The following is a 24,758-nucleotide window of genomic DNA, read 5'->3' on the forward strand; positions in this document are numbered from 1 at the left end:
GTTTGCAACTGTCATCGAACCACGCACCGCATATTGCTCGAATACACTTCTTCTGGACTTTAAACGCTCTTTCTAAGATATATATTGCGGAAGTCAGTAGGTATACCAGTCATCTAGTAAGTTTATAGGTTTAAATAACAGTACAATATTACGAGACAGGCAAACACGCCGATTCACAGTAATTGTTTCGGATGGATGTTGGACTTAGAACGGGAGTAGACTCCCTGCCACCAAATGTCAAAATGAACGAGTTTCGTTGACATTTTAAGGCGTCATTGGCGTATCAGAAAAGTTAATGTAAGACGCTTTAAAACGTCCATGGCGGTCAAAGGGTTAAAGCTCTTAGTGACACTACAACTAATGTTGACAGGCGTGTCGCTTACCACGGCACGGCACGGCATGTTAGTTCCGTCACTTCTACCGTGAAAAAAAAAATGAATATATCGATGTTGTAAACGTTTACGCGTAGGTTTAACTTAACATTCGAACGAACCTGTTCGAATGAACCTGAGTTCAAACACTTTATTGTACGGAGAAATCCAGCCATTTCTATTTCTTGTACCGAGTTTCATCATGAGACTGTGTTTCTTAATTTTGTCACAAGACGTTGCTTAACTTAGCCATTGACGATTTGTTACACGTCGACATTTATATATAGTACTTGCGACTTAACCTGCTTCAATGGGAGGTGTATCGATTATGAATTCAAGGCTTTTGTGTTTATTTAAAATCGAGCTATCTTTACACTCGTCAGTTTTGTGGGCAACGTCACGCGTCTAAGGTTCGTATTCTAGAACTCTACTCAATGCTCAAGTCAGGATTGCACTGGAAACACAAGCACTGGAAATACGACCCTAATGGCAGGGACTTGAGTATAATTTCGAGTGCTTTAAACCATACTCAAATCCTGACTTGAGCATTGAGTAGAGTTCTAGAATACGACCCTAAGAGACACATCATGGCGTCCGTAACCATTTTGGTAAGTACAGTGGCGTCCTGGAGCCACACGTCATCCACCATGTTTAAAAATATCTAAATTTATATAGAAAATATGAACTTTTATTGAATATCAATGTTTTACTATAATGACATTCAATATTTTGTGAAATTACTCCAGTAATTGGTTCCAATTATTAATACAAAGATCGAGCGCAGAAAAATTCATTCGATCCGGCTGAATTCGAACCAGCGTCTTCAGCACACCAGGCCGCCGACGCTCTCCCAAGTAAGCTACGGAACGAACCCGTAGACTCAACGAATTTCTCTAAATGCTTGTGGTAGATCTTTGTTTTTGATTTTTAACTACTTTTTGCCATAGCGCCATCTATGAAATTTTTATATAATATTACCTTAAAATTAAAAAAATACCAATATAAAACAAAGCAAAACCACATTATGTGTCGTCATTTGTTCATGAAAATGTTCTTTTAAGTTTATTAATTGTTTTTAAGTATTACTCTTAGCAACTTATTTATGTAATTGCTTTATTTACATGGTAAAACATTAATTTTTAATGTATTCTTTGAATGGGTATAGGTACACTTTTAAAGGTATGTGAATAGGAACATTTGTCACTAATTTAATGGTGGCCATGAAGATCCGTATCTATGTTGACAGTGTTTATAGGTGTAACACCTATAAATATTGTTTCTTATTGTTTGCTGGTGATTTATTTTCATTTTTTCTTTGTTATTATTGCTACCTACTTGACCATGACAATGATAAAAATTTTCCTGACAGTCACGTAAAATACCTGAGCCACCGAGGTCTTCAACTTAGGCATCTTGTCAACGTTGGCATTAAGTAGTGAATTTAAAGAAATTCATCATTCAATGGAGCTCTATGACTACTAAATAAAGATTTAGTAGTCATAGAGCTCCATGTGAAACAGTTCATCAAGGGAAGTACCGTCAACTTACCTGTTTCTGCCTCAAAGCAGAAATATGAGCATTACTGCGTTCTAGTTTTCAAGAGTAAGGGTGCTGACGAGATTACAGGAACTGGGCGCACGACTTGTTCGTTCCGCCGCTTGGTATCATAGAAAAAAAAATTATATAAATAAGAACGATGGTAGCCTAGTGGAAGGAGAGTAGATTCTCAATTCAAAGTTTAACAGACTATTTCAACTTCACAACAACACTATAACAACATCACATGACTACATGCTATGATGGCCGTTTTGACAGATTACAATAGTGTGGTCAAATCTCAACTCAAATTAAAAAAAGAATACAATGAAATGCGAGTCTCATTTATACGTTTTTAGATTTATATAACTAGTATTGCAAGACGTAGCTGATTAAAAAGTTTTAATAAAACAAAAATATAAATGTTTAGGTACTATATCGTCAACTCGAAACTGCTTTGCATTGAGCTTTGACGCGAGTTTGCCGGAGGTAGAAGTTGTACTGGCCAGCGATCCTATAAGTGACGATCATATTAGATTTAATTTCTAAGAATTTCTAATTTCGAAATGCAAATGCCGAGTTGTGCCGTAAAATTATACATTCCATAAATTTTACTGCACGTCATTATTGACAGTAATGTACAGGAATTAGCTCCTTCAACGTAGTTATGAATTAACGTACCGGTACTATAATTTACATGTTACGTACATTTGCGAATTTTTAATAGCAACTAAGTATCTAGCTAATCATGAAGGAAACCAACGTATTAAAACCTGCATGGCGAAAAAGGTTCACAGCCCATGGAAAACATGTGAAGTCGCCAAACCGCATTGGGCCAGCTTACTGCGTGGAGGACCACAGCATAAATTAAAGTAAATGCTATATCTGTATAAATGATTTCGTCAAAACGTAACAAATAAAATTCACTACAGACAAACAGTTTTATTTGCAAAGGCAGTAAACAACGCTCTATTTACTAGAGTGCACTCGTCAATCCCAAGAACTTTGCACTTTGCTTTCAATCTAATCAAACTTTTCTTATAGTAACAACGGAAAATATACATCCCTAGCATGAAATAATATATAGACATTTTACGATACCGAGCAACGAGACGAACAAGTCGTGTGCTTGGTGATAAGCGACACGTCAGAACTTCAAAATGCAAAGATCAGAAGGGCACTGCCATTGGCGCCCGTAACTTCGAGACATAAGGTGACAAGTCCCATATGCCTGTAATTTTAAAAGCCCTTCAAAACTGGAATGCAGATATGCTCACATTACTGCTTTGTGGCAGAAATAAGCAAGGTGGCAGTACTTCCCTGGATGAACTCTTTCACAAGGAGCTCTGCTGCTAGTAAAGGTATCAATTTCGTACAATTTCCTTAGAGTTACGCCGTAATTAAGCATTATTCACATTACACACGTCGTATTTGTTTATATCATCAATGGAATTATTTTACGATATCAAGTGACGGGACGAACATATCGTGCGCTTGTTGGTAAACAACACTACCTATAATAGTCGAAAATATGCAAAAACAATATATTGCAGTATAATGATAACTTTGCGACAGAAGCGGATAAATTACTCGAAACAATTTACAATACTTAAGAAAAACATAACACTATCACGTGTTTATCGACAAATTTCAACTTACCAACTTTAAATGATTAAAATTTAAACGTCGAACTTAATAATCCAAATACCACTGGCACGTTTACGAGTGATTATGATTTCCACAGATAATAATTTATAATAAAAAAGACAGAACTATACGTGTGTTTCTGATGACAGAGTGAAACCAACTGCGCGTAAGGTCGTGTCGCGAAACTCGTTCTGTAAGGCCGTGGCATAATGAGGTTTTATACATCATGTTTATAGCAATAATATAAATAGTAACTTGTTTTTGGGATGTATTTAAAACGAGCCGGTGCTCGTGACTTTGTCTGCGTAGAATAAGTACTCCGAGTAGTCTACTGTATTATACTAATTTTCATAGTTTTACTTACATACAAAATATTTCCATACAAACTTTACAATACAAACCTTTAAGATTTATATTTGTGACAAAAAGTAGATTATGTCCTTCTACTAAGGCCCGTCTAAACTAAAATTCATCAAAATTGGTTCAGCGGTTTAGGCGTGAAAGCGTAACGGATAGATAGAGTTACTTTCGCCCTTATAAAATTAATTTGGGTAGCATTATCGGCACAATCCGTTATTGGAGTGGAATACAATTACAGTTGCACAGAACTAATGCAATGTAATAAATATAAAAATACACAGTTGACTGAACAACACTCAACTAGATAGATAAAACGTTTAATGTCTTCCCAAACTAGAAATTAAACAGTAAAATTTACAGTGAAAACAAAAATAAAAAAATAAATATGTGCATAACAAACAGCTTAGACTTTACAAAGATGATAAGAACAACTTATGTATGCTACAGCAAGTCGAAAAGGTCCTGGCTTAGTGAAATGCAGTAACGATCACGTTACTGTTTGGCGGCAGAAATAGGTAAGGTGGCAGTACTTCCAAAGTCTTTCTCAAGGAACTCTACTGCTACCGAGTCCTTCCTGCCAGTTACGGCTATTATTCAGTAGAGGTACGTTATTATTATATGTCAAAGTGCTTGGATTTTCATGATGTTACGAAATGGTAATACAATTTTTTTCACACGACATATTAATTAATTCATTTATTCATTGCCACCACATGTTATTAAAAGGACTTCCTTAATAATACCATGTATTGTGTTCTCATAGACCCCGTTAAGGCACTTGCATGTAATAATAATTTCAATAATAAAGTAATTTTTTTACCGAAAATATTTATACACAAAATAATGCAAGTCTATATTTGTCATATGAATTCCAATTTAACATTTGGCACTAGCAAAATGGTGCCACGTGCGTTTTTTTTATTGAGAATGCGAATGTAATTGTGTCTAAGAAATATGCGTGGAAAAACCACCATATTAGATATAGATAGACACTTAAAATGAAAAGGCAGCGAATGGAATCGCTTCAAATATCCAGTACTTATATAGTCTGCGATAATGTCAATAGAGCCTTAATTTGCTTTTGAATGAAGCTAGTAGCTACCGATGGACTGTCACGAATGCTGGCAGGTAATTTGTTACATGTACGAGCTGCATGTAGGTAAACAAGGCCACCCTGAGACATAAGTTGACAAGTCCCGTGTGCATGTAATTTCACTAGCACCCTTAACCCTTCAAAATCGGAACGCAGTAATGCTTACATTATTGCTTCGCGGCAGAAAGAGCTTAGGTGGCAGTACTTCCTTAGACGAATTCTTTCACAAGTAGCTCTACTGCTACCATCGACTTCAGAGACAGCTACTATAAATTTATAGTAAGCAATTTTTGCATCGGGGTTAAAAATAATAATATAATGTTAGATATAAATACATACAACACAAAACCTATGTAGTTTTGTGTTGTATGTATTTATATAATGCATATTATATAATTGCGTCAATTTTAACAATAATTTCACGTAATGATTAATACTTGTGGTTATTGCAGACAGTACAAATGAACACGGTGACACATGAGGAAAATAAGATATACCTACATACATTATTCACACTGGTATTAGGTACGTACTTTAGAAACCAATGCACTTTAGGTGATCTACATAAAAATGATAAAAATTTGGTATGCGGTAAGGTGAATTCAAAATATACTTTTGTAACGCCTGTAGAACCTGTTTGTGTATTTAAGTACTGCCACCATACCTATTTTTGTTGCCAAGCAGTATTGTAAGCATTACTACATTCCAGCTTCGAAGGGTAAGGGTGCTGGTGAAATTACAGGCACGTAGAACTGCTACTGTTAGGGCGTATTTATTCCGCGCGGTTTCCGAGCGGAGTCCGCATTGCCGCCGAAAAAAACCGACCTAAAAGTACGTGGAATTACATATAGTTACCAAGTTTTATTGAAAGTGGCTACCGGAAAGTGCGCAAGCCCGGATTCATCCCCTAGTTCGCCACTATACGGGACTTGACACAGGAGATAATAAAAATTGGTTTTCACTACTCAAATTATATTGAGAGAAAAACGCCTTGAATTAAAAAATAGCAAATTCAAGCATTAAAATAACTGCTCATTATACTAAAATTTAGGCGCTATTTATAAAAATGAATATTCATGCGTGAACAGCCACCCTTAGAGGTGAATAATTTTCTTCAAAATTAAATGGGACCACTATGGAAGCACCCTCTTTCCAACAAAAAAAGAATCATGAAAATTAGTTCACAAATACCGGAGTTATCGCGTAACATATGTACATATAAAAAAAACATACAGTCGAATTGAGAACCTCCTCCTTTTTTTGAAGTCGGTTAATAACTTTCCTATCAAAATTGTAAGTTACATTCGTGATAAAGGGAATAATTTGCTCAGATTAGGAACTGCAAAACCCTTCCGGAGATGTGTACTTACAGTTCAAAAGTGAAATAAAACAGAATTATAAATTATCAAATGTTATATCCGTCTCTTAAAAGGTAATCCTTGCAAGTAAAACCATAATATGCATAGATTAAAAGCGGACAGTCGTTGGCGCCATCGAAATATGATCCTTCGTAAACGAGAGCGTCCAGCATTCCGACGACGTGACGTCATATACGTGACGTCATTTGCTCATCAGGGTATGTAACTGGCGATGAGAGGGCACGTCTCAATTGCTAAGAATCAACATTATGAACCTAGTAATTTTTGCGGATGGGTCGATTTTTATAAGTCTTGATATTATTATGGTAAGTGTACATGTATATGACAAGGTTCGCGCTGAATGAATGAATGAAATTACATAGCTGCAACGCATGGGTCCGAGCACAGGAATATTTTTATTCTTGTCCTATAATAATATTCCGGTTGCTAATCAAAGTTTGCCATTCACGAAGTTGAAAACAATAACGAAACAAAAACACTAAAGATTAGGGATCAATTTATATTGCGGCGGACCGGATTGGAAGCGAATTTTCGTAACGATATTAAAAATAGCATAATGAACTTTAATATTATGGTGAATTGTCTCAAAAAATTTGCTCGAGCATTCGCGGGAATTCCGCGGAAGATTTTGGCTCGTATTTAGTTTGTACACACAATTTAACGTTACACAATTGACCATAAAGTTAATTATGCTATGTACAATATCGTTACAAAAATTCGCTTCCATTCCGTTCCGCCGAAATATAAAGTGAGCCTTATTTTTCAACTTCGGCGTACTCGGATGAAAAAAATCCGTGGCAGTGATCCCTTTAGTTTTTGCAGGTTGCCTTGATCCACGATGTTTGCAATAAATGTTAACTGCCTCCGTGGGCGAACGGTTACCATGCCGGACTGCCACGCAGAGGTCCCAGGTTCGATTCCCGGGCCAGGAGAAATATTTGTATGGCCTACATTTATTTCTCTCATGAGTTTGGGTATAATTTGTGGTTGTCTGTGTTTCCCTAGTGCGGGGCTATTAAAACAAAAAAAAAATATAAATGATAAATGCGAACAAATGTACATTTACAAAGAGCAACCACTAGTTTCTTGCTCATTCTTCTCAGGGGAATCCGCCTTACGAATAAGTGATAGAGTTTAATCAATATGACGATTTCTTACCAGTAAAATGAAAATTAATTTGACTTTGTCTTTTAGTAATATAGGAGCATAATGAGAGATACTAGTCTCCTCTCACAATCATAACTAACGTAATCGACATTTTAAGCGAAATTGATTATATCAGATCAAATTACGAGTTTTCAGTTGCATGAGGTGTTTACCAGTAATTAACTGTTGCACTCAGCCTTTAAACAATTTTATGTATTTCTCTAGCTGTAGTTTTAGTGTAAGCAGTTGTTGGTGAACCAATAAATAAAAAATAAAAAAATCAGCTTTATTATTAAACGAAATCAGCCTACCATACTGTAAATGCGTTAGTTATCACAAGGACGGTAGTGCTCTTTCTTTCTTTCTTTCCATATACACGTTTCCCATTGGCTGGCCCAAGAAATTTTTTTCCAACTCAGTTTAGCATTTCGATACCTTACTTTCTCAAACTCGTATCTTATAAACAGTGATTATTTTAAATTTCTTATCAAATATGTTAATTTGGATGCATAACTTCAAGAATAGGTAAAAGCGAATGTGTGAATATGAAGGAAATGTGATGTGAAATTGCCTGCAAATTTTTTTGTTATAAGATATAAGTGCGCATTTGACCTCCATCTTACCTGATGAAAAGTGGCGATGAGGTGGACGATGGAGCATGCACACCTAAATAAAGCCTACTCACTCTCGCCTTGAAAAGGCCCAAATCATGGCGTTCTGGGAAAGTCTGCAGGCAAAAACGTGGACGTTTTGTTGCGTTATGGTCTCCATGGTATGGCCATAGGTAGTGTAGTAAATGGTGCACATTTCGGCTTGGCTTTCAGTAAATACGTAACACTATTCTCCGAGGTTCTAGCTTTGATAGAATCTTTAAATTGGATTAATGTCAGTCTGACGTGACCAGTCAATCTGAATCGAAATTTCTGACATCGGCTGGTTACTACATGGAGATGACCACCCGAAGCCCTGTGATCGAAATTCAGCAGCTTGTTTTAGGCGGTGATTGACTCAACCCTATATATTGACTATGGCTTACATGTTTAGCTCATTAACTTACAGCAATATAAAGATACAGCTGAAATAGGGTATTTAGCACCACTTCCACCTTATTATTATAATTAGTTTTTATATTATTAAGCTATTTTTAACCATACCAAGTGTCAGCTTAAAATTTTCTTTTAACCTCTTGTTTAATTGAGACTGAATTTGTATGCAATCAAAATGTATATACAATTTTAAAGGACTATGTTTGAGCTAAGTTTGTACCCTTTTTAAATCCTTAAATAAAATAACAAACGTACTTACTTATTCCAAAATACACAGATATGTACCACCTCGCGAAAGAATATACCATACGCATGATCTAATTATGACTTTTTATTTGATAAATAAATAAAACTAATAAGCTAGCTTATACAACCTTCATATTTAACCTTCATTTTATATAACCTTTAGGAAACAAGTCTGCAGGCAGGGAATTCCACTCTATAGCCGTTCGCCATATAAATGTGGAAGCGTAACGCTTCGTGCGAATCTTTGGAATATCCACAACATAGGGGTGGAACCCAAGCCTACGCCTAATCCCCCGGTGATGGAAAGGAGGAGGCGGAATTAAATAATTTGTTTAAACAATCCACTTTTTGCATTTCCGTAACTTTGTGCTTTAAGATACGAGTTTGAGGAAGTAAGATGGCGACTTGCTGTTTACATACACGATTTACCTTGTTAAAAAATTCACCCTTCCACACTGTCACATAATAATCATTTACCTACTTTGTTTTATAACAGTATACATTGATGTGCACGGATAGGCATAATGCCCCTGCATAAAGATTATGTTTGTAAATAAACTCTCACGCTTGATTTTCATTGAATATTTTACTACCGCCGTGATATTCGTTTTTTTTTTGTTTATGAGAGCAAGTGACGGAAGGAACTAGTCGTGCGCCGGGAGGTAAGTGATACGCGTGTCCAGTGTTATAGTTCACTGTTCCATTTAATTGAAGTTATTATTTAAGAAGTGTTTTATTCATAAGCATACAACTCGTAACTCTAGTTTTCAATTAATTAGTATAGGTTATGATAATTTCCTGTACACTTATTGGCTGGCGTGTTGACCAAATCACCGAACACCAGGCAACAAGGCGTAAGGCGTAACATCAGGTAACAAGTTAGTAAGGGTAGGAGTAATGGAGGGAGTAGGAGATGTAAGGGGAGGTTTAGAGGGAAAGTTAGAGCAGGTGATCAGTTAGTCGTTGAGTGAAGATGAAATAGGAACATGCGTTTTGTTAAGAATTTCTACAACATGTTGCTAAAATAATTAATTTGTATGAAGTCGTCGTGGTGTTATTTTTCGAATATAAAATCTTACGATAAATCACGTGTTTTAAATTATACTCCAGTATTAGTTGAGTTTGCATAAGCTATCGGCTTCAATAGAAGTTACAGTGCCACAGATGATAGTTTTAAATCACAAAGATCCGAGGGGCATTGCCACTGCGCCCGCCACCCAAAGACATAAGTAGACAAGTCTCATATGCCTGTAATTTCACCAGTACCCTTACCCTTCGAAGCAGGAACGCAATAATGTTCACATTAGTGCTGGCGGCAGAAATACGTAAGGTTACAAAACTTCCCTGGCCGAACAAGAAGCTCTATTGCTACTAAAACTTTACTCCTGATAGTTTGTTATTATTAAAACAAAGATCTCTTTCCACACAGTGTCAATTTGCAGATTGGTACACTGTGTTATAACATGTTTATAATGATGCACAGTATGCGTGATTATTAGAACACAAAATACAACAGTGCCTGCTTAACTACGAGTATGTTAACAACAATGAAATGAAATCATTGAAAGGAAACAAAAAACCTTTTGTATTTATTGTAGGTTCGTTAATGATTTTAAATAAATAAAAAATGGACGAGCTATTTATTGAAACAAATTATTTTTATCGCATTTTATTCTTTCTTATAATTATCTTGACCCAAATTACTATCGCGTTAAATTTTTTAATCATCGATTTTTAAGATACATTTTTGTACGCCTATATGATATATTATGGTGCAGAGTAATAAAAACAGGCAACATCAACGTTTGTTGTGGTGTGTGATTTAACAACTGAATTGACTTTGTTAAACATATACTACCTAATTTTTACATAACAGAAATTATATATTCTAGAAATACCAGAAGTAAAACAGAAATACGGCCCAAACAAATCCCGTAACATGGAATGTGCTTGACATTTTGGGTTGTTCTTAACGCAAGACATTGAGTTGAATTTAAATCGTAGGCGTCCTATATTATTTTTTATTGAATATAATTTCTTTTAATACATACATTGAACTATTTTTTTTGTAAGAATTTTTTAACTATCTTTTTATTATTGACACAAAATCGAATAAACACAAAAACCAATTCCTTCGAACCGACTGGACTCGACAATTGCTAGTTCGAATCCGTTCTTCTTCACTATCTTCATCAACCAATTTATACAACCCACTGCCGGGCAGGGTTTAGATCATAATCCGCCACCCTGGACCCTTGACTTGACACGTTTTCCGAAGGTTGTGAACCGTCTTCGACGTACAGGTTTCATCACGATGTCTTTGTTTTCCTTCACCGAGTAGTTTTTAAGACTAGTTAATTAGTAGTAGTAGATCTGCCTCAGTGGCCGAACGGTTACCACGTAGAGGTCCCAGGTATGATACCCCGGGCCGGGAGAAATATTTGTATGGCCCACATTTATTTCTCTCGTGAGTTTGGATGTAATTTGTGGTTGCTTACGTGTGTCTCCAAATCTCCTTGTGAAAGAGTTCGTCCAGGGAAGTACTGTCACCTTACCTAGTCCAGCCGTCAAGCAGTAATGTGAGCATTACTGCTTGCTGCGAAGGGTAAGGGTGCTGATGAAATTACAGGCACGTGGGACTTTTTTTTGTAACATCAAGTGACGGCACGAACAAGTCATGCGCGTGATGGTAAGTTACACGCCTGTCCATAACAGTTACAGTACCACTCAGAACTTTCAATTGCAAAGATCTGAGGGGCACTACCACTGCGCCCGTCACCCTGAGACATAAGTTGACAAGTCCCATGTGCCTGTAACTTCCTTAAGATCTTTGCGATTAAAAGCTTTGAGTGGCACTGCAACTGTTATGGATAGGCACCCGACTTGTTGTCTCGTCGCTTGGTGTTATAAAAACAATAAGGAGGTGAATCTGTTAGGCTACCAAGGTTTCTTAGAATCCAGACGGGATTTTTTTTCGTCTTAAGCGTCATGCTTGACGTGCTGTTGACCCTGTACCATGTTTAGTTTTCTGATATGAATTTATGTTCCACGACAATCCAAGATTGAGATGATACCAACATTGTAAACGTGCTCTTGCTTGATGCAAGAGCACGTTCGTTCACTGTTCGTCTGTACCTACAGGAAGTGATAATGGTGCGATTGTTAATAATGTGTAAAACTAATGTTGTTTACTTTGATAACAGGAATGTGGTATTAACAAAATAAACTTGTGGTATAGGATCAATCAATAGGGCTGCGTGAAAAGGAGCGGAATGTCAATAAATGCCGATAAATTCCTGGCGCGATTCGGGTGACCCAATTGCCTTGAAGGCGTAAGGACAACAGCCAGCACGATATCGATCTTCAATCAAATTTTTTAAATTGGTAATTTTAAAAAGTTGTTGGTATGATCAGTTTACATTCGGATCTGAATTTTCTCAATATTCTAAAGTATTTCAGTTTTTTTTATGATTTGTTTCTACAGATTTTTGTCATCATGTTCTTTTTAATATTTTCAAGAAACTTTTTTGATAAACCTATCTGTTTAATTCCAAAACACAGTGCAATTTCACGCATATTTAGTAAATAACTTCATATTTTTTTACCTTTAATTTACATTGGAATTTAAGTTATATCAAAACATTAACTTATAATTTAACATAAAATTTTTCCTAATGTCACAATTAACTTGAGTTATTAACATCTCCCTACATGCGCATATTATTAAAGTTATTAAATCCTCAAGTCATTGTGTTGGAACGGTGAACCACTAGTCATAGCAAGGAGTGGCCAGAGGTGGTGAAACCTACCCATAATAGTCGGATGGTAGGCAATGACCTAGGGACCTCATTCAACTCAGAAAAAAATCAATATGTCTAAGGTGGACTATTACCTGAAGAAAATACAGCAGTGTATTAATAGGAGTGTTTCTGCTCCAACAACAAGTTCCAGGCAACAAGAAAATTAGAAAATACCCGACCAAGGTATTATTACTGATCATGGTAATGCACAATATGTATGGGTTAATCCGTAAAGTTAATCCGGATAGATAAAGAAATAGATTCCTATATCTATGGTTCATACAAACACAAAAATTACTGTGCATATAGCACAGTATGGCTACTATGCATAACTTTCAGAACATTATTTGGTCTAGAGGAAAAAAGTTGCTTACATTTTAAACTTGGAACAACATCGCATCGTCATCACCACATTATTACTAGAAAAAAAACCATTTCAAATCGATGCGTCGCAACTCTACCATTACAATAACAAAATAAAAAGGAGGTAGGTACGTACCACTGCAATGCTGAGGAATTTAATTTTATTGTAACGCCAACAAAGACTTGAAAAATGTTACAGTCAATTAGAATTGAAGAACGTTATTAAGTCATACATTTCACACATAAACCACATTTAATCAATTCCCCATGTACGTAACTATTACACTTTCGGAAAGACAAATTAATAGCAAACGAGCTTATCTTTCAGAGGTGTTCATTTATAGTTGTAACGAGAATATACGATACAACAAAACAAATAAATAGCCCGTAAAATTTGAATACCTTGAAAATGATATTGACTATACGTAAATTAGAAAGCAGGTGACGGAAAAGTGTGAACAAAAGTCAGGTAAACATAAAACTTACCTTGATTATCACATAAGTAGATCAATGGATGCAACGAAAATCATATTCCAAATGCGTAGTAATTACTGTTCATTGGACATACATTATCCAAATAACTTAATTAAATTGAGCAAATTTAAAAATAACAATTTACCACCTCCACGATTAGCGAGTAAAGCGACCGACTAATGAATAAAAATGAAACAAAAAAACTGTATTAATTTTTTTTATTTCACTTTCGAATCTATACCACACCACCACTTTGTGCAATAAGAATGCTCCGCGATTTCGGTCTTTTAAAGGTAGTGTAAATTGAAGCGAGCAAAATCATTTGACCAGCTGACTCACTCTTCGACTTTCCAAAAAAACACGCTCATAGGGTCGTACGTACATTTAATTTTTAATAGTGCTTTGAGACGAATTAATAGTTTAAATGTAGCCAATACGTTTTGAATTTCTCAATTATTTATTACCTTTTTGCGCTGATGGCTTTATAGCCCATGCCCATTAAATAAATAATAATAATGATTTCCAAACTGCGACATGCCTAAGAAATAAGCGTTGTTTTTTTTGGTCAGTCAACAATTGTTACACCAATAAAGTATCAGAAAACATACATGCAAAAAAAACTTAAAAGTAAGTGCACAATTTATTATAGACCGAGGTATATGTTGTATACAAATACCTCGCGAATATGATGGCAAACTGACGAACATGTCATCAGCATTATTTTCTGCCTAGAAGAAATTAGTTTCGCTTCCGTTTAGAGAAAAAATATTGGAAATTTTATTTTATTTTATTTAGGTATTTAGCCGTCATTGTCATTACTTGTCCTGAAAACAAGAATAGCTCTGGGTCCGGGCTTCTTCTTCTTCTTTTAAATGTTATGGCTCCATCGAAATAATTAATGACTTTGCCAATGTCAAGTAAAAAATTTTATTTATTTATTATAGTCGTCACCAAATAAGAGGCCAAATTTGACACTTGTCATGGTGACGTAAATAGAGATGTGGACTAATTATATCGGCAATCATAATTATACGATTTTCACTAGAAATCGATTCAAAATTTTAAAAGTTTGTGATTGTTTACATTATTTTTCGGTTCGTTGTTGTTCAGGGGGTCTAAAAGGCCAAATCGTTAAAAACAATTCATTTACAGAATTCCTTGCCATTTTGTAGGGATTCCACTTACTTTCGTAAAATTGTCCCACAATTCGATGAATTGTATCCATTTCTTTTTATTTTGATTTTATAATATTCATAAACGGTTTATTACGAGAATTTAGTAAAAATAAGTATGTTCATCGATAAAACAACTACATAAAAAGATTAAATTACCATGAAACCAAGGATTTAATAAATTTTCAATTTAAAAAGAAAAGGAAATATAAATCTGGCTATGAGGACGGGGCTCTTTTAAATTTGATAAATTATAAATTTATTTGCAATAGGTGTGGTCAGAGATGTAATATACATAATTATTTAAATTGCACTTATTTTTTTACATTTTTGTTTTAAAATTTAATAAGTTAATATTTTTTCTAAGAAATCGAAGTGATTCAGTAAAATTGGGCGATTAAATGCTTACAAGACTATTTTTTTTTAAATAGTTTGAGAACGTAACTGTTTTCAGGATGTTTCGAAGTAACTCAATTTTATTTTGGAATTCGTGCGAAAATAGTACGTCAAATATGTTTTGTTATATTATATCATGTTTCAATAAAATTTGTTTTTTTTTTAAACTCAATTGCTAATAATTGTTTGTTTATTGTTTCGTTGATCACATTCAAAGTTACGTACTATCACCTTTGTTAGCTGTCACATTTGGCCTGTTATTTGGTGACGACTGTAATTGACGAACTACGTTCGACCGAAGAACGTTAGTTATCTTTGTCCATATTATCTTTTTGTCTTTTGAGTGCCTACCTACACGCTCATTACTTAGCTCATTATATGTGTTGAAAGCATTCAGCTCCGCCTTTTGTCATTAAAATAATGGGTATCAATCAACTTGTTTCTACTCCTCTCTAAGGGTCGTATTCCAAAACTCTACTCAATGCTCAAGTCAGGATTTGAGTATGGCTTAAAGCACTCGAAATCATACTCAAGTCCCTGCCATTCGGGTCGTATTTCCAGTGCTAGAAATCATACTCAAGTCTGCTCAAATCCTGACTTGAGCATTGAGTAGAGTTTTGGAATACGACCCTAAGCTATTTTATTTTGAACCTAGTATTGCTTCTCATCTCTATTATTGATTTTAGTGTTAGTGTAGTTCAGAAAATACACTGATTTTCATAATTTAAATTTCGTTTGGGCTTGACTTCGTTGGCGTACTTGTTAGCGCTTAACATGATCCTAATGAATACGTAAGTTATTGTTTATTTCATTAAACCCTACAAATAAGTATTATAGAAGACTAAGGTTAGTGTAATATTTTATTCTAGTAAATTCTACAACAAATTTCTGAACGATAAGTATAGAAATCAACCGAAGTTGAATTTTATAGCAATACATAAAGATCCATTTAAGCTTTTACTGCACGGAGTTAAAACTGAAATTTAAATATCCGAAATTCTTATTTTTGAGATATCTTTGACGCCAAAATAACATTGTTATCTTTTGACCGGAGCTGTCTCTATAAGTATTTTGTTTGTTACGCAATAAAATAAATAAATCACACGTCTATCATACATACAACAATAATACTTTTCGACCTGTGGGAAGGGCAAAATCCACGGCTAAAACACAATATGGACCGAGGATTCATGGATAAAGTGCGGTCGTTCTTTGGTTTGGGGCTGCAGCCTCCGCGAAACGATTTTCGTAATCCGATTTGGGGATCGGACGACGATGACGACGACGGAGATGAGTTGTACACTAGGCAGAACTTGGACCTCCACTCACATCTCGACTTCCACAACGAACTAACCCAGCACATGCACGACATAATCAGCTCGTTCGGTGGGATATTCGGTGACATGAAAACATTCTTCAACGACGATCATTTGGAGCACTTTGACATGTTCACTAACACGCCGACATTGGACAGCGATACACCCGAACCGGACACGTTTGACAGTAACAGAATAAGAGATTACTACCTGAAACCCGGATACCATAAGAAGTTTAACAGACCTAAGGACGTTGATCTGGATGGTGAAATATTGTCCCATGAGATACCTGCGTTATTTAACAAGAAAGATGACCCTAATAGTGTTGTCAAGCCTTTTGATGGCAACTTAGTGCAGGGATTTCCGTTTTGCCAGACAGTTATTACAACCAGTGTGAAAAAGTCAGATGGCTCCGTTGAAACCCGGAGAATTGTGAAGAGGGGTAACAAAGTAATTGAGGAAACAACAACATCAACAGAGCCTAGTAATAATGGCCCACATTCACCAGGTTTGGATTCAGTGTCCTCCCCTGCTGGTTTCTTTGTGCCGAACCTAGGTTCATTATTTCACAACTTTTATTAGTAATTACTATTGACGTAGATTAGATAAATGTTAAGAGGGAAATTTAAAATTCTAGTAAGATTATGGCACATTAGTTTACTCTAAAAGCCTTTTACCTTTTACTTGGATTTAACAATGCTTGTGTGTCATGGTATATTACTTCTAGCAATTTGCTGGTCGGGGTCGATATCATAATGATTATATCTTCATAATGACCTGATCAGCATAAGGACTAGATTGCAAAATAACCTCCTCTGCAGAAAGGCTATAACTTACAATGGTTTTGTAGCAAAACAACTAGTGTAGTGTGGGAGTAGGAAAAAAAAGGGTATAAGACAAATCAATACTGTTACCAAAAATTTTATTAGCTGGTAGTACAAATGGTGTCAACCTTGTTGCAAAATGCATTGTGTACCAGATGTATATGATACATAACTAGAAATATCTATAGAAACCTGCAATGTAGTTGATATGCCGCAGTGTGAAATCCATGTAAGAGGAAGAATGGCACAGATTTATTTTAATAACGCTCAATTTGTTAATGTATCACACACATGTATGTAGCAATGTTAAATACTAAAAACCAATATATCTTTTCTGTATGTATGGTATCTCTTCTGTGTGTAATCCTCTTACCTTTAGCTTTGTAGATATATACAACACATGTTGAGTATATTTTGCAATATTTAATAATAACAATGTTTAAAACACAATAGCCATAGCGGAATGTTTTCATTTAGCATTATAGATATACGAAGCAGCGTACTTCCATTTCCAAATGCTTCTGGTTTATTTGGTTGGCCTTATACATTAGTAGCAATGTAATTTCACATGAGGGCCATTGGCTTTAATGCCTACATAAAAACAGCCATTATGTGTCCGTTGCTTTAAACGAAAGTCTATTTTCAGCCGCCCAAATTGAATTATCAAATACATAATAATATATAAATGAGAAATAGCAACATGGTGCAACCACTAAAGATACAATTATGAAAATCGTGTTGCTTATTACAAGTCCAAATTACATATCAGTTTTTTAATACTGATTTGTTTATTACGAAACTGGCAGTACGCTGGCTTTTTTATGAATTGTTTCATAGTTTGATGATCTGCAGGAATATTGAAATGTAGAATAAAATATCATTCCCAATAAAAAGATAGATAGATTATTTAGTTTACACATAAAGAGTGAGACTTAAGAGGAACATCTTCACATTGTCTTCATCTATATGACAAATTCACTAATTTTCGCTTAGGCTATTACAAAAACATTAGAAACTTTTTGTTGTCTTGAAAATTGGAAGGTTTTAAAATTTGGTACTATAAGTTGAAACATATAAACCATAACCAACATAAATTTTGATTGAGTTAATTGTAATTTACTTATTACCAGGTATTAAAAGCAGGCATTAAAAGCAAGACCGGACAGTCCTCTTAATTCTCCAAAGTCAGTAGTACTAGTATATTGAAGGGAGAATGTCATGCATCAATGCTAATTTGCAACATTTTCTGTGTACCTACCTAGTTTCCGTTATTTTAATATCCGCCCTTCACCACTGCAAATAATTAGGTATATTTATTCAATTACCCAATATTTCTTAATATAGTCATTTAAAATCATAATCTGTAACTTACAAGTTAGAAAATTGTAGTTTCCTGTCAAACTAATAGTTAAATTTTGCAACATACATAATGATTATAAATATAAAAAATAAAATAAAAAAATTGAATATTGACTTTTTCTGTAATATAATATATTCATTATAATAAAGTATAAGGCTAAAAACCACAGAAATATTTTCTTTTTTATTTATTTATTAAGTTATTAATATTAAACGCTACTAACTTGTAATAATTTATGGAATAAATACAGTAATAAATAACACGTGCCATATAAGACATAACTCAAACTAGTATATATTTTTAATTTCACATTTTTTCTGAAAATTTAAGTTCATAAAAGTGTTTTAGTAACTTTTGCAGAGCATAAAATCCATTCAAAATTTACAGAATCGTAGAATTTCACAAACCTTTTAGTGACGATCTGTCTCACTTCAGCGAAGATACATTGTCGCTTTTCATTACATTTCTTAGCCTATTAAGTGATAGCAAGCTATAATAGTTTTCCCTAAGTTTGTGATGTACTGAACTGAATAATAATAAATAGATCATCTTAGAGGATGATTTTAGTTGCAATAGCAAGCATCTTTGGTGTTGCTCTTTATCCAACTCAAGTATCTGTTGACGCGCGTGAAGACTCCTGGAGCATTAGGCCGGGCACAACCTTCGCCCCATGATACGACTCCTGGAAATGTGATGATAGCTCATGTAATTTTATTTATAGGTATAAAATCAATGTCATCGTCTTCCTCTTCGGTACTAATAGAAGTTTGAGTTCTTTCTTATATATACATACATATAAACAAAGGAATTCAAATTCATTCCCTGCCTTTCAACCTCTCACGGTGACGATATGGTAAAAATGGTTACTAGTATTTCCCGCCTAATACTTAAATAATAGTATTATTTTTTCCTTTATTAATAGTTACTTACCAACTTCCTGAAACTGCGCGTTTGAGTTCATAACATGCAAAGGTCCTCCAGAATCTCCTTGGCAAGCGTCACGACCACCTTCAGGTTCACCCGCGCACAGCATGTTATCTGTGATTCGTTGCTTGTAAACGGTTTTTCGACAATCCTCATTCGATATTATGGGAACGTACACCTAAACAAGACGATAAATAAGGATTAGAACTTTGCAAGCCGTCTTATGAATGCCCCATGCGGGTGGTTTGGGAGTATCCTACCTATGATGCATCCAAGCATTAGAACTTCACACACGTGGGTTGCAGAGGCTTGGAGTATAATTTAATCTAATTTTTTATGACAACTTCTTTACTAACATATGCTATAAGTTTTCTGTAAATAACACGATATGAACAATGTCTGAACTAAAGTTTTTGAATTTGAAAGCACTACAAGTTATCAGTTGATTAAGAAATCTTTGTGGTTTCTAGTTTGTCTCATAGACGGAACAGTATTTTGTCTAAAAGAATTGTAACAAAGTAAAATCATTTTAAGTAAGATCGCAATTCCTTGACATCACAAGTAGATCGCAACAATTGAGCGCACCTCTTGCAGTGTATTAGACACAGATCCGCCTTCTTCAGTAGTACCCCATCCAGTGACCACACCACTGTAGTTGCTGTAGGAAAGTCCAGGAGAAGGCAAGCACACAGGACGAGGACCTGCGTCTTCTTCGGTTTGACCGTCTGAAGTTCGCTTTAGAGCAGTGCTCAAGTCCACCTGTTATGTATAATTAAAAATATTACAGACGTGGTTAAAATCTCGGTCCTAATTTCATTATGGATAGTCTCATTCTGTGCTTTTCTTGAGGATAAATATATAATTAAGCTTATAACAACGTCGACGTCTTGAATGCTTACCCTTTTATCCAACTTCAGAAGTGCGATATCATTATCGTAATTGCTAGGACTGTACCGCGAATGTCTGATAATAGCTTCTACTTTTCTTTCGATAGTCTTCGTCTCGTTGGCTGCAGACCGATCGTGTTCCAAAAATCTAACCGTCATTCTCTCCTTGCGGAACCTGTTATAAATTTTACACACTCAAATATTATTAATTTGTTTCATGTCTGCTACAAAATCTTCCAAGAGTGCCAATAACATCCATACTTCAGAATTTCCAAAGTGTTCATGCAACTTACCCAGAAGTACAATGAGCAGCAGTTAGTACGTAGAGGTCATTCAGTAAAGATCCTCCACAATAAAATCTACCATTGTACAGGAGTACTGTCATCCACGGGAACTCTAGCACTTTTGTTTCGTAACCCCCGACAATACGCCGGCGAGTGCGGGCGATACCACATTCTGCAATGTTAATACGTGCCGAATATCAGTTGTAATACTAAGCGTTTTTTTGCAGTGTCTTCGTTTCTTTTATTATATGAAATATCTGAAGAAGACATTTTGACGCTGCTTAATTTAATTGTTTTCTCTACTGTACAACCAAGTTTTTGCAGTCAAAAAGTAAGAGCGAAGTTTGGTACGAATGGATACTAACGGCAAGTAGGGCAATCTGGAGGTGGATCATTGGTCGGTCTCAACGTGGTAGCAGGGCTGTTGCCGATGAGATTATTAATCCAGTCTATAAAACCCTTTTCGTCCACCTTTTTAATGCTGGCCGGTGTGGAGGGCAGACTGCTTACCAGGCTTAGCAAGCAAGCTAAGAAGATTATCCGCGACATTCTGAAATGAAGTATTGAAAATCGATTTAATTCACCAATATTACTTACCGAAGAACTATTAAAGAACGCAACTATACTCAAATCAAGATTTTTTTTAGCATTCAGGTATAAATATTCTGTAGGTAAATGTATGTACCCAGTATCAATTAGTTATAATTTACTGTGAAGTGCCTACCATCAATCATACAGTCATCATCACCACTGTAACTAGTAACAAACAAAATCTCTACTCACAACACATACCTTGCAATCAAACCTAAACTCACTATCACTCTGAAATATATTTACTTAACTGCCTCCATAGCCGAGCGGTTACCAAGCTGGACTGCCATGCGGAGGTTCCGGGTTCGATTCCCGGGCCGGGAGAAACGTTTGTATGGCCTAGATTTTCTCTCGTGAGTTTGGGTGTAATTTGTGGTAGTCTATGTGTGTGTCCATGGCACCCGCGATACAGGGTTTCCCTAATGCGGGGCTATGAGTGTGTACGCGTAATTATTTTAATTTTTTATTTATTTAAACTTTATTGCTCACAAAGTAGTACAAATGGCGGGACTTATTATTATTGTTTAATGACAATCAAGTATATATGGTGATCGTGTCATGGTACCGCTATGGGATCATTCTTCTCGTTTGAATTAGCACATCCACTTGTATCCTAGGCCATTTTTATGAAAAATTGGCAGCATTACGGAATTTTGGGCTTGAAGCCATTTATTTCCTTCATGGTCTTGCTTTAGTGTTGTTGATACAGTGATGATCACGTGTTTGGACCGTTCTTCTCGCAACTTGCATAGAATTGAAATGAAATGTTCCTGGCCCTGTACTTTACGCACTTAATGACGATGGAGTGTATCTATATGCAGTGGCGGATTTGCCCTAAGGCCCACTAGGCCCGGGCCGAGGGCGGCTAGATTTTAGGGGCGGCCAATCATCACAAAACATTCACTGATGATAACTGGAAGTTACTCAAAGTACCTAAATATTCTAAACGCTCACGGACATTACGGCGGGCCGCGCTGCATCGCGTCGTACATAGGGCGCCCTATAAGTTTCCGGAACTGGCCACTTACATACACGCAGAGGTTCCAGGTCCGATTCCCCGGCCGGGAGAAACATGTGTATAACGTACATTTATTTCTCTCGTGAGTTTGGGTGTAATTTATGGTTGTCTATATGTGTGTCCATGGCACCCGCGATACAGGATTTCCCCAGTGCGGGGCTATGCGTGTGTGCGTCACTATTAGTATTATATTGCGATATTATTATTACGTACAGAGCTTTTGCATTGTTGAAAAATGACGGCTATTGACATTGTTGAATATGATATTTAAACGAAATGAAGTGTAGAGGCAAACTTAACTTCTAGTAAAGTTGTTAGGTCAAAAGGAATATGGGACATTGCTATGCACATCGCGTTACTTATACGCCGTGACCACCGGTGGCCCGATCTAGTCAGTAGAGAGCTGTTTTCCTGTTTACTTTAATAACTTTAATGGAAAAGAAAGTAGTTTAATAGGGCTTTCAAGTTTCTTGACGTACCTAGAAATTACGCGCAGGTCTGATGTGATAACAAGTTTATATTGCAAAAAATATTTAGGCTTTAAATGTCGCATCGCATTGATTTCGGTCACTAATCGTGAGCCCCACAATAACCATCCAAATTATTAGGTATGACGAACATGACCATACGTCCCGCTTTTAAGCTTCGTGTCCAGCTGTCCCCAAAATACCTACCTAAAAAATCCCGTTTTGACATACGTGACATATAAATTTGAAAATCAGGCCAATAGTTACAATCATATTTAAGAACTAAACTTGACGTACATATTAAAGCAAATTTGTTCATCCGAAAAATAAATAAAGTTAGTTCACCAAACTACACAAGATTATTTTTATATTTAAATTTTCGATCATTAAAATTTTTTAGTTCCTTTTTTTTTTTTTTTTTATTCATTAAACATTTCGTAACTATCATTGTAGCGAATCGCAGCAGTCGCTACAAATCTCCTTTAAATAGTAATTTTACGTTTGGTTTTATATTTAAATTCGAAATTGAAATGTGATTGTTTTTGGCGCCTTTTTTACTATAATTTGCTGTTTTGCTCATCAGAGCAAAACATATGTTGTATGTGTTTAAAATAAATTGATAAGTGCATTTGCTTTGGCCTTGCTCACTCGTTGTTAAAAAAATAATGGTCACGTTGGATATGACTCGTCAACCTTTGTTAAAAAAAACGGTCCGGACCTTTGGTAACCATGAAAAACAAAGGGCGGGTTTTTTGCGGGGCAGGGGAAGTTACATTTTTTACACGAATTAATTTTTAGTTTATGTAGATTACGTTGTGCGTTTCTTGATTATGTGTTACCAATAAGCGGATGGCTCTAAAGCCAATGCTTTATAAATAAATAATAAAAATAATTCAGGAGAGAGGTTTACAGATTCTACGAACAAAATTAGTTATTAACTTTTTACGCTTAATGGAAAAGTCAAAGAATTTCACATATACGGTATCAGTGTTATGGAGCTCGTATTATTTATAAATATATATATTTTTATAAAGCACTTTTGACATATTGTAGTACATGTAGCTTTATTACCAAAAGTCCCAAACATTGATTTTTAAGTAATTTAACGACCATTGCGACTACTAAGTAAATCAGTTGTTCTAACGAATGAATTTCATTTAAATTTGGACGCACAAAATCGTAACGAACGCACGAAAACAGGCCGTATACGCACTTCTAAAAGTTTTCGCGCCAAAAGCGGTGCACAATTTTAATTTCAATTCTAAATACCTTATTTAAACATCGCATTCCAATTAAGACGTAACCGAAAAGTCCTTTGCAATTCTTTTCTGCCACAAATTCCACTGAATAAACACAAATCAAACTACGAATCAAAACTTACACAACCAAAGAGTCCCTCAAGGAAAACAGATGACGTCTAGTCCACGCGCAGATCCGTGAGTACACTGCAGAATTGAGGAAAGAGAAAGACTGTCTCCACTTTCACTCGAACTAGTTCGTCCTGCCAACTGGACCTGTCGACTACCAGCACCGTATTATAAGACTGTATATACGTCACAAATGCAATTAACGAATACTAGGGTAATTTCAGCACAATTATTATCACACAAATAGGGGTAATTACCGTAAATGTGAGATGCCCATGTGGGATCATAATGCTTGTAGGTAATAAAGTTTGCATGCAAATGTTTCTATGACGGTCGTTTTGTTACGACACGATCTACATTGTATGGGTAGTGTGGACTCCAACTTGAGTGAACCAGCATAATGACATTGAATTTTAGAGAGAACGCTACAAATTAGTGGACATTTGTTTCAGGTTTATTTAAAGAAAACATTGATAGTGATGCGCGGTTAAATTGTTGTTTAATTAGATTTAATATTATCCTTCTGATAATTACATCAAAAAGAGGTTTTTTGCATCGTGCTGTACCTCCTTCAATCTTACAACAAGAGGAAAGTTGCAATCCAGTTGAAATAGGTACTGAGTATTAAATAGCACGCCAAGCTAGACAGATTTATTTAACTAACAAATTATTGGGAAAGCAAATTTATTAA

At 35.5% G+C, this 24,758-nt stretch overlaps 3 protein-coding genes across 5 annotated transcripts in view; 1 reads left to right on the forward strand and 2 right to left on the reverse strand.

Moving 5' to 3' along the window:
- The window catches only part of LOC113240468 (glucose transporter type 1-like), a 28,569-nt gene extending 14,936 nt beyond the window's left edge, over window positions 1–13,633 (reverse strand). The window contains exon 1 of one of the 3 annotated variants that reach the window (XM_026477782.1): window positions 13,474–13,633. The gene's annotated coding sequence lies outside the window, so the exon portion shown is untranslated. Of the gene's footprint in view, window positions 1–1,919; window positions 1,961–3,566; window positions 3,678–13,473 lie in introns of those variants that run through there. The other 2 variants (XM_026477781.1, XM_026477783.1) reach the window with 2 other exon arrangements.
- A 2,481-nt stretch (window positions 13,634–16,114) lies between these two features.
- On the forward strand, window positions 16,115–18,613 carry LOC113240473. Its single transcript, XM_026477787.1, has one exon. It carries the CDS (start codon window positions 16,205–16,207, stop codon window positions 16,925–16,927), a length of 723 nt encoding a protein of 240 aa, XP_026333572.1. The 5' UTR covers window positions 16,115–16,204; the 3' UTR covers window positions 16,928–18,613.
- Window positions 18,614–18,862: 249 nt separating this feature from the next.
- On the reverse strand, window positions 18,863–24,196 carry LOC113240469 (trypsin-1-like). The gene is made up of 7 exons (XM_026477784.1): window positions 24,082–24,196; window positions 20,990–21,174; window positions 20,634–20,796; window positions 20,353–20,515; window positions 20,039–20,212; window positions 19,460–19,631; window positions 18,863–19,211 (listed from the first exon to the last, which is right to left on the reverse strand). The coding sequence occupies exons 2-7, from the start codon at window positions 21,171–21,173 to the stop codon at window positions 19,093–19,095; spliced, it is 975 nt and encodes a 324-aa protein (XP_026333569.1). The 5' UTR covers window position 21,174; window positions 24,082–24,196; the 3' UTR covers window positions 18,863–19,092.
- Window positions 24,197–24,758: the final 562 nt, after the last annotated feature.

This window comes from Hyposmocoma kahamanoa, unplaced genomic scaffold (assembly GCF_003589595.1).
Source record: "Hyposmocoma kahamanoa isolate Upper Pololo Valley unplaced genomic scaffold, ASM358959v1 138, whole genome shotgun sequence".
NCBI classification, from domain to species: Eukaryota; Metazoa; Arthropoda; class Insecta; order Lepidoptera; family Cosmopterigidae; genus Hyposmocoma; species Hyposmocoma kahamanoa.

Excerpts from the sequence above, each read along its gene's own strand:
- LOC113240473 (XM_026477787.1), top strand. The coding sequence starts at position 16,205 with ATGGACCGAGGATTCATGGATAAAGTGCGGTCGTTCTTTGGTTTGGGG.
- LOC113240469 (XM_026477784.1), bottom strand. The coding sequence starts at position 21,173 with ATGTCGCGGATAATCTTCTTAGCTTGCTTGCTAAGCCTGGTAAGCAGT. Across the intron at positions 20,797-20,989 it reads TCCAGATTGCCCTACTTGCC|AATGTGGTATCGCCCGCACT; the intron begins GTTAGTATCCAT and ends TTAACATTGCAG. Across the intron at positions 19,632-20,038 it reads TGTCTAATACACTGCAAGAG|GTGTACGTTCCCATAATATC; the intron begins GTGCGCTCAATT and ends CGTCTTGTTTAG.